Genomic DNA, 14505 nt, shown 5'->3' with positions numbered 1-14505 from the left:
CAATGCTCGGGAAAAGCGTTGCCAAATAAAGGCAAATGCGAAAAACCAAAAACACCCTGCGGATTTAGATAGCTTTAGATATCCCATCTATAATGTAAAAAAGTAAAAAGTAGTTTGTGAACACACTTACTCCACAAACGGTGTATAATGTAAATGGGTATTTAAATACCCAACAGACCTTAATGAGTTCCAAATATAACAAATTTTTCCATATCAAACAAATTTATTTTATCGTAAAAACAAATTTGTATTTTTTTATTTATTTAATTAAAATTATAAATTATTAGCCTTTAAAAGTTTAGATTTATCTGGAGCTGCTCCATTGTGGTAGTGCTGGATGCATAGAGCTGGATGAAAATCCACCTGGCACTTCAAACATCCATATTCGGTTTTCCATTGTAATGTGGACAACGATGACAAGTGGATAGTTTTCCGATTAAATGATCAATGTGATCATACCTAAGCCCCATTTATGCCCCGGAAGTCAGCATTTTTCCGGGATTTTGATGATTTTATTTCACCATACCTCTACTCGGAAATCAAATTGCGACATTTGGGACTTTTTCTCATATTTGAGACAAATACAATATAGCTTCCATGCATTAACCATCGAAAGAATTTGTAATAATGACCAATACCACTTCTTTCACCGAACCCGAATGCGATATATTCATACAAAGTATTATATGATGTCATCGTATCATCAGAAGGCAACTTGTAAAACTATTAGTCTTGTCGCCCAGACCATTTTGGTATTGTTCCCTTATCGATTTTAGGTCGCTTTGAAGCCTTACTAGAGCTCCTTGCTGACGCATGTCCAACATTACTAGAGGTTGAGGTCACTGGTACATCATCATCCTATCTATCACTCGATCGCATTTCCTCATTCCAATTTCGCAAGTCAGATTTTGTTCGTCGTGCAACAATTGCACATTGTCATTTAATTTCTCATTGTCACTAATTTTTCACTTTTTATAGTTATATTGTTTGCCTTTTTTCACTTTTTATAGTTATATTGTTTGCCATTTTACACAGAGATACACTTTTACACTTTGCTTTACAAGATAAATATTTTTAAAATATTCCAAAAAAAAAATCTCTTTAAAGCCTGTTGGGTATTTAAATACCCATGTCCTATCCCGGGTATGTAACGAGGTAAATTTTTTTTTTCACTCCAAACAACTTCTACGCGCCACCAGGTACAAAATTTATTTTAAATCGTACGAGCGGATCTATGGTCAGGCATTAATGGGTTAACTATCATAAATCTCTTAAAAAAATTCGTATTCAAATAAAATTCAATACAAATATGTTATATATATATATATATACAAAAGTCATGTCAATAAATTTTATAACGATCGGTCCATAATAAGTCATAGCTCCCATACAAAGCCCACTTCTAAGAATCATTTTAACGAACACAAATCTCTAAAAAAATGTTGGTACATTTTAAAAGAAAACTGTTAAAAGAAAATTATTGTCCCTAAATTATTAAGAATTAATTGATCTTTCAAACTGCATTGTTAGTTTTTTTTTCATTTTCATAAAAATGTTAAAAGTTATAAAGCCTTATTTACAAAATTTATGGAAAAATTACGAAAAATTGTAATGTAGGGCACCTTAGTAAGCCAATTAATTGCAAAAACTAAAAATGTTTGCACACAAAAATAAAGCTCGGACATTTTTCTTTTAAACTGTGTCCTCAAAAGTAATGAAAATCGTGGGTCTTGACAAAGTTTTGAAGAAAACTCAAAAAAAGGCCGACAAACCCGATTTTTGGCAAAAACTCGACTTGAGCGACCTCTAAACCTCTTCCGAAAAATCTAAAAAAAATCTCAAAAATACTTTACCCTATAAGCTTTCTAATTATGCTTGAGCCCCTTTGGACGCGCCAATGATCATGTTATAAAGTAGAAGTTTACAATCTAAACTAAGCGGAGAGTTTCTGTCAATAAGCCAATTAATTTGAATTGATTTCATTTGAGTCAACTTTGCATCTATATGACTTTTCCATGTAAGACGACGATCGAGATGTATTCCGAGGTATTTCATTTCCGAATGAATTATTGTTTGGTTATTGATATGAATAGGGGGGCATGATTTTCTACGCAATGTATGTAAATGTTATACTGGTGCATATACCTATAAACGCACACTACTTTTTTTTTAAGAAAATTGTAAAAATTAAACAAGAACATATTTAGGGGGCTACAAATTTGTTTATTGAATTAGTTAAGACTTCACATAAAATATTGTTTACAAAAAAAATTCATTTGTACTTTATTTATTTTTTTTACTTAATTTTCGAGATTAACAGCCATTTTAAGGATATTTTCCTATAAACGCACTTTAATTTATGGGCCACTGTAGCATTATTAATAATGTGTGGATGATCCTTTGTTATGGATTGTTTCAAAAATACGGTCTGGCATTGATTCCACTAATTTTTTAAGCAGATCGGAATCAATTTCCTCCCAGACTTGTTTAATTCTTAGTTTCAGCTCTGTCACAGTCAGTATGCTTTCATTCTGGGCATTATTTGCATAAACTTTACGGTCCATGTATCCCCACAACTTCTCCATAGGGTGTAAGTCCGGACTTCAAGCCGACCAGTCCAACAGAGGCATGCTATGTTCATTAAACCAAGATTTCGATTGCTTAGAAACCATATTGCAGCATTATCTTGTTGGAATATGCAATCTTCATCCATATTTTCATCCATAAATGAGAGAAGAGCATCTTCCAACAGTTCGTTATAAATCGGAACAAAAACATATTTTCGACTTGCCAACGCTGCCCAAACCATAACACCGCCACCACCGAAATTACGTTTTGACATCCCAACATCGCACAGTGGGGGATCTGAAAAAAATTGGAAATAAATATGTAATTTCTAAACGAATAGCCCGATTTTAATAAAATTTCCCATGGCTATAGAGGAGGTGTCGATAAGTTTAAGTTTTGAATTTGGGCTTAAACAACCAAGGGGGGGCCGAGTTAAAGTTGCCACCCTGTATCACCGAAGTTTTCAAAGGTGACTACCAATCATGGCCGTCCTTTCGGGACATGTTTAAGGCCGTTTATATTGATGGGGCCGATTTGTCAGGAGTTGAAAAACTCTGCTATTTGAGACAATTTACAGAGGATGACGCTTTGTTAATAGTAAAGGAATCTCTTCTCACTAATGAGGATTTTGTGACTGCTTGAGAAAACCTAAAAGACAGATACGAGAATAAGAGGATTTTAGTCCACGACCAATTGAAGATTTTATTTAATTTGGTATCTGTGAAATCGGAATCAGGTAATGAAATTCAAAGGCTACAACGAGACATTAACAACTGTATTTCAACCCTTCGAGTTTATAAAATAAATATTAAGTCATGGGACCCAATATTCGTTTATGCCTGTTTAACAAAATTGCCATTTCATACTTTTTCGTTGTGGGATCAAACTGTTAAGAGCAAAATGGAGATTCCCCTTTGGAAGGAACTTGATGAGTTCCTTACGGGACGTTTTCATTCTCTAGAGACAATAAGTAATATTCGAAGTGCTAATAAGACTGATTCGAATAAAGTCTGAGAAGTCGAATAATTCACAATATCGAAACACTTCTGTTAGAGTTTACCACACCAAAGCTTCAAGAAAATCATGCCCAATCTGTGCTACAAATCACGCTTTGAAGGATTGTCGAAAATTTTTGAGTAAAGATCAGGCAGAAAGATTTCTAATTGTTAAAAAACGGAAGCTATGTATTAATTGTTTGAACGAGGGCCATAAATTGAGTGAATGTAAGAGTAATTTTAGTTGTCCTAAATGCCAACTAAAACATCACTTTCTTCTTCACAAAGAAGTAACTAATCCTATACCAAATTCTAGCAATCAAAATATGGATGATGTGCCGTCTACATCACAGGGTATCGTTAGAGTACAGAATAATACTGTGCAAAACTGTTTTGTAACAACATCTAAGCAGATTCTTTTGGCAACTGCTCTCGTTAATATTGTAAGTTGAGGGGAAATTTTTACTGCAAGAGCTCTAATTGATCCAGCTTCTCAATCAACATTCATATGTGAGAAATTACAACGGAAACTAGATTTGCCGACAAAAGAAGTAGATTCTGTCATCTCTGCCCTTAATTGTGTTTCAGCTGGTTCATCACGTAGGGAATGTAACTTTGTTTTGGGATCTAGAAGAAATAAAGGTTTTAGGTTAAATATATCGGGTTTGGTACTTCCACGATTGACTGGGAACTTACCAAATTCGTCAGTGGATACAACTCTTTTCTCGTATAATAATATTGAATTGGCTGATCCCAATTTTGATAAGAGTGGACCTATTGATATTCTAATAGGCGGTGATTACTATCCAAATATTATGTTAGGTGGTTCAAAACATAATGTTTTTGGAAAATTGATGGCTCAGGAAAGTGTTTTTGGATGGGTTTTGACTGGTCCTATTGGAGAAGGATATTCTAAATCATTTACAACAATAGTTTCGTGTTATACTGAAGTGGGCTTGGATAGGCAATTGGAAAATTTCTGGAAGTTAGAGGAACCTCCACAGGCTTCGAAGATGACACCAGAGGATGATTACTGTGAGGACATTTTTAAGAAAACTACGAAAAGAAATAGTGAAGGGCGTTTTGTAGTCTCGTTGCCCTTCAAACCACAATATATAACAGAAACTCATTTGGGATCATCACGTGAAAAGGCAAGTAGACAATTTTTAAGAAATGAGATATCTTTACAGAAGAATCCAAAGCTAAAGACTATTTATGATGACATTTTGTCAGAATATATAGAAATGGGCCATATGAGTCAAATTGATGAAACAAGTTTAGATAGGACGAAAGTCTATTATTTACCTCATCACGCGGTTTTTAAACCTGAAAGTACCTCTACTAAAGTCAGGGTGGTTTTTAATGCTTCGAGCAAACGTCCACAGGGTTAAGTTTGAATGACATATTATATACAGGTCCAGTTTTGCAAAATGACCTGACGCTTTTAATTATAAGGTGGAGATTTTATCGTTATGTCTTTAATGGAGATTCTACTAGACCCTGAACATTCTAGTTTTCAAAGGATTGTTTTTCGCAAAAATCCTGGTGATGATCTGAAAGATTATGAATTAAAGACAGTTACGTTTGGGGTCAACTGTGAACCATTTTTGGCAATAAGAACTTTGCATCAACTTGCGAGAGATATTGAGGAAAAATGGCCTTTAGCGTCTAAAATATTACACGACATGATGTACGTCGATGATGCACTAGCTGGAGCCCATGATATGAAATTGGCAATAAAGGCTCGAGATCAACTGATTGCTGCATTATCATCTGCCGGTTTTACAATGAGAAAATGGACATCCAATAATGAAAATATTCTACAAGGGTTGCCATCAGATCATCTATTGCGCGAAAATTTTCTGGAAATCGACGATGTTAGTACCACAAAGACATTGGGCGTTAGATGGAATGCAAAGTCTGATGAATTTTACTTCTCTACGGTACCTATTCCATTGAAGGAACATTTTACGAAAAGGGAAGTTCTTTCTATTATTGCTAGACTTTTTGATCCTGCAGGTTGGTTAGGTCCAATAGTTATTATTGCAAAAATATTGATGCAACAAATCTGGAGTGATAAAACTGAGTGGGATGGAATTTTATCCGATTCTAGTAGTTTGAAATGGCGGCAATTTCTCCAGGATTATATTTTTATCAATAACATAAGGATTTCCCGGTGGGTTGGATTCAAACCAACTGTAAATTTGGAATTTCACGGTTTTTCCGACGCTTCAGAGAAAGCATATGGTGCCTGGGTCTACGTTCGTATTCAAGATGAAAATGGTTTGATACAAACACATTTGTTGTTGGCAAAATCAAAGGTTGCTCCGCTTAAAACTATATCTTTACCTAGGCTAGAACTTTGTGGAGCCTTGTTATTCGCTGATTTGTTGGACACTACTAAGAAGGATTTGAAATTTGACGGAACTAATACTAAATTTTACATGTGGACTGACTCCAAGATTGTTTTAGCATGGCTGCAGAAGCCACCGAATTCATGGACAACTTTTGTAGCAAATCGTGTGTCTAAAATTGTGGAGAAAACCAGTAAGGATTGTTGGAGGCATGTGGCTTCTAGTTATAATCCAGCGGATTTGTTAAGTAGAGGAGTTCGTCCACAAGAGTTAGTAGATAATCGTCGTTGGTGGTTTGGTCCTAAATTTCTATGTTTTAATTCTTCCTCTTGGGAGACTTCAACAGATATGAATTTTGACACAGGAGAAGAACAAAGGGTTCACAAAGTGTTCTTTTCATACTTTAAATCTTATTGTGATTTATTAGAGAGGTTTTCCTCGTATACAAGAGCCTTACGTGTTATGGCATTAGTAATGAGAGTAATAAGGCGTATGCGTAATATTGATATAGATAGCTACGTCGGTAAGGAAGTTTCATCGAAGGAATTGAACACAGTTAAGGAGACATTGATTATTATGACACAAAAGGTAGCGTATGGTGACGAGTATTATAAGATAACGAACAAGAAATCTATTCAAGGCAATAACTTATCAAATTTAAACCCTTTTTTAGACGAGAAAGGCATTCTACGGGTAGGTGGACGCCATACAAATGAATGGCGTTTAGGTCGCGTACATAAGGTACATATGGGTAAAGATGGTCATACTAGAGTTGTTGAATTAAAAACAGGACGTGGTATAATCACAAGACCAGTGGTAAAGCTTGTAGTGCTTCCCACTAATTAATATTTTTATCAGCCTTTATATTTTTATTTGTAGTATCATGGTCTCCCGCAAGAAGTATACTGAGGGTAATCGTACTACCCCAAAAATGGTTTGCCGTGTATGCCTAAAGGATCACCCTATACGTTTTTGCAGAAAATTTTTAAAAGAAAACTATCAAGAGCGTATGCGTATTGTCTCGTTTTATAAGTATTGTGCTGGATGTCTGAGCCATGACCATACTTGGCGTACTTGCCGAAGCACAGGAAAGTGCAAACGATGTGGTGACATGCACCATACACTGTTACACAAGCCTAGTTCACGACCTCGTACGTCGCGACAAAATGGTAACAAGAATGTTAAACATTTACGTAAAGGACCTGGTGCATCGAATCGCAAAACCGAAAGGGGACCTAGTTCGTCCCAATTGCCTGAAGAAGGACCTAGTTCGTCCAACGTTCAGGAAAGTGAGAGACCTAGTACGTGTCGAGCTTTAGTACCAGCTGGTTCAAGAAACATCGCATTAACGCCAAGGAAAAAATCAAAGGGACGATCCGGATCAAGCTCTGTTTCTATACCGCTATATCAGATTACAGAGATGATTATACTAAAGCCAACTGCACTTATCAAAATAGTTGCCAACGAACGGTATATTTTGGAACGAGCTGTTATTGATCCTAGTGCAGAGTTTTCTATTACATCGGATGAAGTTGTGAAGCGCTTAAATGCCAGAACCGTTAAGGTTGGGAAAACGGAGAGATGTTTGATAACAATTCGTGGCAATTTTGGAATGAGCACAACGGTAGAAACCTACGCTCAAGTTCGACGTGATTATTGTGTAATTACACCGACCAAATCTCTAGATGACAGTATTGTGGATGATTTTCTGGGTTTACAACTAGCAGATCCTCAGTTTAATGTTTCATATAAGGCTCATCTGAGTGATGTGTACCCAAGAATAATAAAAAACGGTATCGCAGGCGGAACTTTTGGCAAACCATTGGCACAATTTTCGATATTCGGATACATTATATCTGGATCATTTGCGAAATAATCAGTGTATGGGAGTACTGTTTACCATGATAAATGAAATATTTATACATACATTTTTTTTAATCTTAATTTTTTAGTTGGAGTTTTCTTTTTTTTGTTATTTGGTCTGGAACACACGAAGAAGACTTGGAGAACCTGGACATATTATTTTATATCTTTAATTTGAAATACATATATGATTTTTTGAATAAATCGAATTCATTTTATTTTTTTTGGTTTAGCCCTTTTTTGTTGTTTTCAATTGATACAGTTCTCTTGAGTTGCAGTACTGCAAGGCCGCCGGGATGTTCAAGTTTGAATGAATTGTGCTGGCACTCCCATCCTTGGCTATCCTTTTTTTAGGACTGTTTTATCGTCATCTGATGGCAGACGTCTGGAAGCGCTAATGTCATCAGAAATTTCTTTTTAAGCTATTTTTCTTATATATAATATAAAATTTTGTTGTTGTAATTTGGCGAATCGTCGCCATAATTTTTTGATATCTTGAAGTGTTAACACTAGAGCTTTTTAAAGTTAGATTTTTTTTGGAATATAAAATTGTAATTGGAATTAAATTTGTTAAACACAAAAACATTGAAAAAACAAGGAAAGTGATATTTGATCACAATAATTTTCAACAACAAAATAAAATAAATGTGTATCTATTTTGTTAGTGCCATTTTGTTTGTGGTTTGTTTCCATAGCCAAATAATTGGATATTTGGTCAATCCTCCGTTTGAACCCACATCCTCGCCAGCGCAGCATCATCGGTGGATAAATACATATATATTCTTCTACTTTTTAGAGTAGGGAGTGTTATGAGTGCGAAGGCAAAATAAAAGAAATTGTTTTTGGACGGATTCAATTTTCCTTATATAAGTATCGTATTGCGGATCCCAGACAACACTAGCACATTCTAAAATTGGTCTCACAAGTGACGTAAACAGTTGCTTTGTGACACAAGGATCATCAAACTCTTTTCCCCAGCGTTTGATGAAACCTAATATCCCTTTGGCTTTGTTAATAGTTTCTGAAATGTGAGAATTAAAACATAATTTATTATCAAGTAATACGCCAAGATCAAGGAATATCTCAACTTTATCAAGTTGATAATCACTGATCGAGTTTCTACAGATTACTGGACTTCGTCTGTAGAATGTCATTTGTTTAAATTTTTTCAAATTCAGATAAATATAGAATTATTATATTGAAAATAATTAGTAAAAACATAACTAAACACTAAACATAATATGTTTGAACTATAGCGTCATTTATTGAAAAAATAAAATTGTTTTTGTAGGAACAATTTCAAATGTTTGGAACAACAATGAAATACATTTTACAACTGACGACCATGTAATATTGTGATATAAAATGTTCAAATCAAAAAGGTTTTGTTTAAAATATGATTAAAAATATAATGATTTAATTATGATAGCCATATGAGTCAGTTAGGAAAATAATTTGATCGCAATGGAAATGTTGGTATCATGTTTTTTCTCTGCGTGTAACGAGATGCTTCTTGAGGGTTTTCATGAATGCTTAGAATAGCAGTATCATCAGCAAATGTTGATGTATGAGTGCGATTGTTAGTTGGCATATCAGACGAATATATCAAATCAAATAAAGGGTCCCAGGATACTGCCTTGGGGGCTTCAATGGGTTGGAGCTTCAATGGGTTGGAGCTTCAATGTGTTGGAGACTGGTTTTCAAGTCTCCTTCTTTAACCTTAAATGTTCGACCAGTTAAATAGCTTTCCAATAGCTTATGTGTGTTTGAGGGTAAATTTTGACTCAGTTGCTGTATTAAACCATCTTTCTATTATTTTTATTGATATCCGGGTAGCTCCATAAGCATCTTGTTATTGATTTTGTCAATACCAGGTGCTTTCTTGGAGTTAAATCAACAATAGCCTTTTCGATCTCTCGAATCTCAAAACGAATTTCTCAAGGAGGCTTATATATGACATTTTAAGAGATTTTTAAGTCTTTTTGTGCATTCTTTTAGCTTCGATTTGAGTTGGGGGATCTGTGGAACTGCCACTCTCTTCGAACTTTTTTTTCATTTAAGAGCCGTTCGACATCTGCAGAATAAATTCTATTATATGTGATTTGTTGGGGGGTTTGGGTAGCATGTTGATGTTGACCAAAAGTTTGATGTTGGTTGCTATATTTCCATGAACAGCTGTCAATGACAAATTTTCCTTTGTTTTACAAATACTATTCGTAAACAATGTGGGGGATAATGAACGAGCGCTATCACTTGGTTTGGCGGTCAAATATAAGCTGTCATCAACTCTTGTATTTGTGTTATCTCACCTTCACAGACACATACGCACATCTGCCGTTTAAAGTAATATTATGTTCACATTTGCAAAGTTAATCATCTCAAACGTGATCAAGCTCTAATCACATCAAAATCGAGATGATTATCCATGCATTTAAATGATTTAAAAATGCATTTAAAAATTTGCAATAAAAAAATGTTTGCCTGTATCAACCAGATCAGTTGCGAGTAACGGAGGGTTAAACGCGTTTAAAACCCCAAGTGTGAACATTAGGGTGGCCCTTAATAAACGGAAGTTGGATTTTGGACATTTTCACTCCCCAATTTGGCCATTATAAAATTACTTTTGCAATTTAATTTAAAAGAATAGAAATGTGTACGTAATCGTTCTAATGAGACATAAAAAACCGAAATTGGTCAAAAAATTTTTAAGTTATTAAAAATTCGCCAGCCCATTAAGGTGTCTCAGGCAACTAGAACCAGAAATGTAGGAACAAAATTAACATATTTTGATAAATATTAAAATTTATTTATTTATTTATTTCAAAATTAGATAATACATAAATGTATATGCTAATTATATTAATTATAGCTATAGCAACTGGGCCTTAAGCTAAGTAGGTTTCGAATATATTTATATTAATAAAGTATGTACAAAGGTGTTCTTATAAAATATTTATATCCTATTATAAAATTTAATACTTTTCAAGTAATTTATTATTTTGTTAATGGAATGTTCTGAGGGAAATGTTAGACATAAAAGTGGATTAGTATCGGAGATAATTTGGTTTCTAATTTGTTCAAATTTAGTGCATTCACATAAGATGTGTGTGATGTTCCTACATTTCTTGTTCTAGTGGCCTGAGACACGTTAATGGCCTGGCGAATTTTTAATAACTTTAAAATTTTTTGACCAATTTCGGTTTTTTATGTCTCATTAGAACGATTTCGTACACATTTCTATTCTTTTAAATTAAATTGCAAAAGTAATTTTATAATGGCCAAATATATTTAGAATTATCTGGACTATAATATTCTCGATAGGTTTTACTTAAAATTCATAAGAGTAAGCAAATAGAGCTCATTGGCCTAAAAATTGCCAAATAATTGGTTTTTCTCGAAAATTTCAAAATTTAAATCGCAGGTACGGAAAAACTATAAGAGATATTTTCATAATTTTTTCACATTTTTATTCCCTATTATATTCTTAATAAATAACAATGAGATGATCAAAAAATTCTGAAATTTGTTTAACAAAATTTTTAAAATGGATTTTTGAAACTGCCGTTAAAAAAATTTTATTTTTTTGTTCATACCTAAGAATAGGTTAACGGTATCCTACGAAGACAAAAACTCATATACAAGTAAATATGGACATATTTTAAGTAAAAATGAGCTTTTATTTTAATATTTCTCAAAATATGTTAATTTTGTTCCTACATTTCTTGTTCTAGTTAATGTTAATGGCCTGGCGAATTTTCAATAACTTTAACATTTTTTGACCAATTTCTATTTTTTATGTCTCATTAGAACGACAATTACGTACACATTTCGATTCTTTTAAATATTTTATTTAATGGCCAAATTTTTACAAAAACTGAAAAAAATGCATTTTTTCCACTTGTAAATGCATCTCAAAACTTCAGAGGGCTTGCGGCACGTCTTAACCCTTCCGATTTACCTAAAAATTTTTCAGGATGATTTTTTACTAATGTTCACCAAACTGGGGGGTGAGAATGGCCAAAATCCAACTTTCGTTTATTAAGGGCCACCCTAATAAACATACCTTTCATTTTCGTTGTCCATATTATATAAAAAACACTTTTTAATAATTTGTTAAAACTTGTTCTTGCAGTTTGGCTATTTTTTAAAAGAAAACTGTTTCTATATTTTTGAACAAATGTCAAATGTTACCAGCGTTGCCAGAAAAATGTTGAAAAACGGAGTTGTATTAGCAAAAACTCGTTGTGTGTAACTAGTTTATCTCAAAAGCTAGTTACAAACCTTTTTTTGTTTTGTATGGATAAACAAGTTTCTCAAACTAGTTTATCACCATAAACAACTTATAACATGTTTATGGCGTAGGTGTAAATGCACTATTAGGCTTGCCAGATTTGAAATTGTCAAAAAACGTACATCGAAGTTAAAAAAGCAGTACAATTGAGTAAAAAGAAGTACAATTGTTTTTTTTTTCAAAATTTATTTAATTCAATAAAAAAAAACTAACAAAAAATAGTTCACAACAGTAACAATGAAGAACATAAAAAAGAGATCATAACTACAGTGGCTCACAGCTTATTTCGTGCACATATTAAATTACTAAATTAATTTATTACAAACAATAAAATGATACAATTTTATTCATATTTTAAAGATATGTTTTAAAACTGATTTAAATCTAGATTGCATAGAGTTAACCAGTTTTTGTGTATATTCCGTCGTTATCTTCTGCCATTCATATTGGAGTGCATTTTTTAAGTCCTGCTTATTATTTATCTAATGTTTTCTAATATTTCTCTCAAGAAAACTCCACAAATTCTCAATAACATTGATATTTGGTGGTTAAGCTGGTGTTTTAATGATGTGGGGACAGTTACAAATAAGCCATGTTCATACAAGTTGCGATGTATGCTTTGAGTCATTGTCCTGTTAAATCCTAAAATCGTCTCTTATACCCAATTTCTCAGCACTTTGCAATAAATTATGTTTCAATAAGTTAAAATATACATTTTTGTCCATAGTGTCATCGATAAATACTAAATTCCCGACCCAAGTTGACGACATGGATCTCCTCATCATGATATGGCCTCCATCGTGTTTACAGTGCCACGTAGATTTTTATTCACCAAATTGTAGGTCCAACTATGATCGTTGGAAAGGTCTTTGATGACTTAGTAATCGAGGTTGTCCTGGTTTTTTCCTCATATCTCAGCCATTTGTGTACCGACTTTGCTGATTATATATAGGAAACTTCTCGAAAGCATGTCTGGCAGGATTATTGAAGATTTAGATCCCGAAGATATCTGGGGTCTTCAGAAAATTGATTTCAACAGACAGACGGGCATGGCTTAATCTACTCCGCTATCTATAAGGATCCAGAATATATATACTTTATAGGGTCGGAAAATTATATTGTGGAAATTACAAACGGAATGACAAAGTTATAAATACCCTTCTCACGAAGGTGAAGGGTATAAAAACATAATTTTAATAGTATACTTTGATATAAGTACATACATGCATATATACATTTTTAATTTTTGAAAATTATTGACTTTAAAATTTACTGATACATTTAAATAAATTATAAATATTTATCACATTTTTGGGCGTTTCATAATATGGTTTACCTCTATAAAATTATGGTGAAAGTACAAAAAAGGTAGAAAAAAAGTACAAAAAGATGTACAGATACTAAAAAGAAGTACATTTGCGTACTTCTTTAGGGGTTATGCAGTTAAAAGTACAAAAACTAAAAAAAGTACGCGTACTGCTGAAAACAGTACTTCTGGCAAGCCTAGATTAGCTTAACTACACGAGGGGAATATCTAAGATTTTCTTATGACATTGAAGAACCTAGTGACTCAACACCCACCCTAGCCATGATTCTATTAGCAATATTTAGTATAGCATACAAGTTAAATCATATACAAAACTATTTAATTTTCTTAGCAATTCATGTTGCTAAATTCAATGTATTGTTACGAAAGCGCACTTGAATTCAAATATAACGAATTTAACGACTGGTTTAAAGTTGCTTAATGTTTCTCAACTATTATGCATTAAGCACAATGATGACAGCAGGCTTCCGACTTCAATCTGACAAAAATAGAATACACACGTTTATATGAAGACGATTCTTCTGACGACAGCACAACTTCACGACGACACGACTTCGTTTGCTGCTGCTGCCCAATTAGGCTAATTTCTATTTTTGTCAACTTCAAAACAGAAATAGTGTTGCTAATATAATAAAAAATGTAAATCAAATTAGTGCTTAAAAAAAATATATATTTTTTACTTAATTAAGAGAAGTTTCTGATAACCATATTGAAATAAAATAATAACAGGTACATAAATTAGTACCACATATATATATTTACTCAAAATAATTCTTTAAATCTTAATTACTTTGGAATTTTGTACGGTTATTTTTTATTAAAGTAAAAAATTAAAGTAACATCACTGAATTATAAATCAGCTGTTTACTTTGAAGCTGTCGTCTTTAAAAGAATTCAGCAGCATTTGTGTTCGTGAAGTGAATCATAGTCAAACACTAAAGTCGGTTCTTTTTAAAAACAACTTTAAAATAAAAACCTGCTTTTTATTAATTTGCAATCATAGTCAAAATTAAAGTATGTTTTAAATTGAACCAACTTTAACTGGGTGCCACCGCAAATGTAGAAACAAAAAACAGACAAGTGGCAACGCTGAACAGCTGACATACA

The 14505-nt window shown here is 33.2% G+C and overlaps 2 protein-coding genes across 2 annotated transcripts in view; both read left to right on the top strand.

The window, feature by feature from the left end:
• Window positions 1–14505, top strand: part of LOC135949351 (synaptosomal-associated protein 25) — a 537273-nt gene that overhangs the window by 47336 nt on the left and 475432 nt on the right. The gene's annotated exons all lie outside the window — the stretch shown is intronic.
• Window positions 6801–7793, top strand: LOC135948867 (uncharacterized). The gene has a single exon (XM_065498319.1). The coding sequence runs from the start codon at window positions 6801–6803 to the stop codon at window positions 7791–7793; it is 993 nt and encodes a 330-aa protein (XP_065354391.1).

The sequence above is a fragment of the Calliphora vicina genome, chromosome 1 (genome assembly GCF_958450345.1).
Source record: "Calliphora vicina chromosome 1, idCalVici1.1, whole genome shotgun sequence".
NCBI classification, from domain to species: domain Eukaryota; kingdom Metazoa; phylum Arthropoda; class Insecta; order Diptera; family Calliphoridae; genus Calliphora; species Calliphora vicina.
This window is presented reverse-complemented; position numbering and strand designations above follow the sequence as displayed.

Coding starts and splice junctions, on each gene's coding strand:
- LOC135948867 (XM_065498319.1), top strand. CDS start 6,801: ATGGTCTCCCGCAAGAAGTATACTGAGGGTAATCGTACTACCCCAAAA.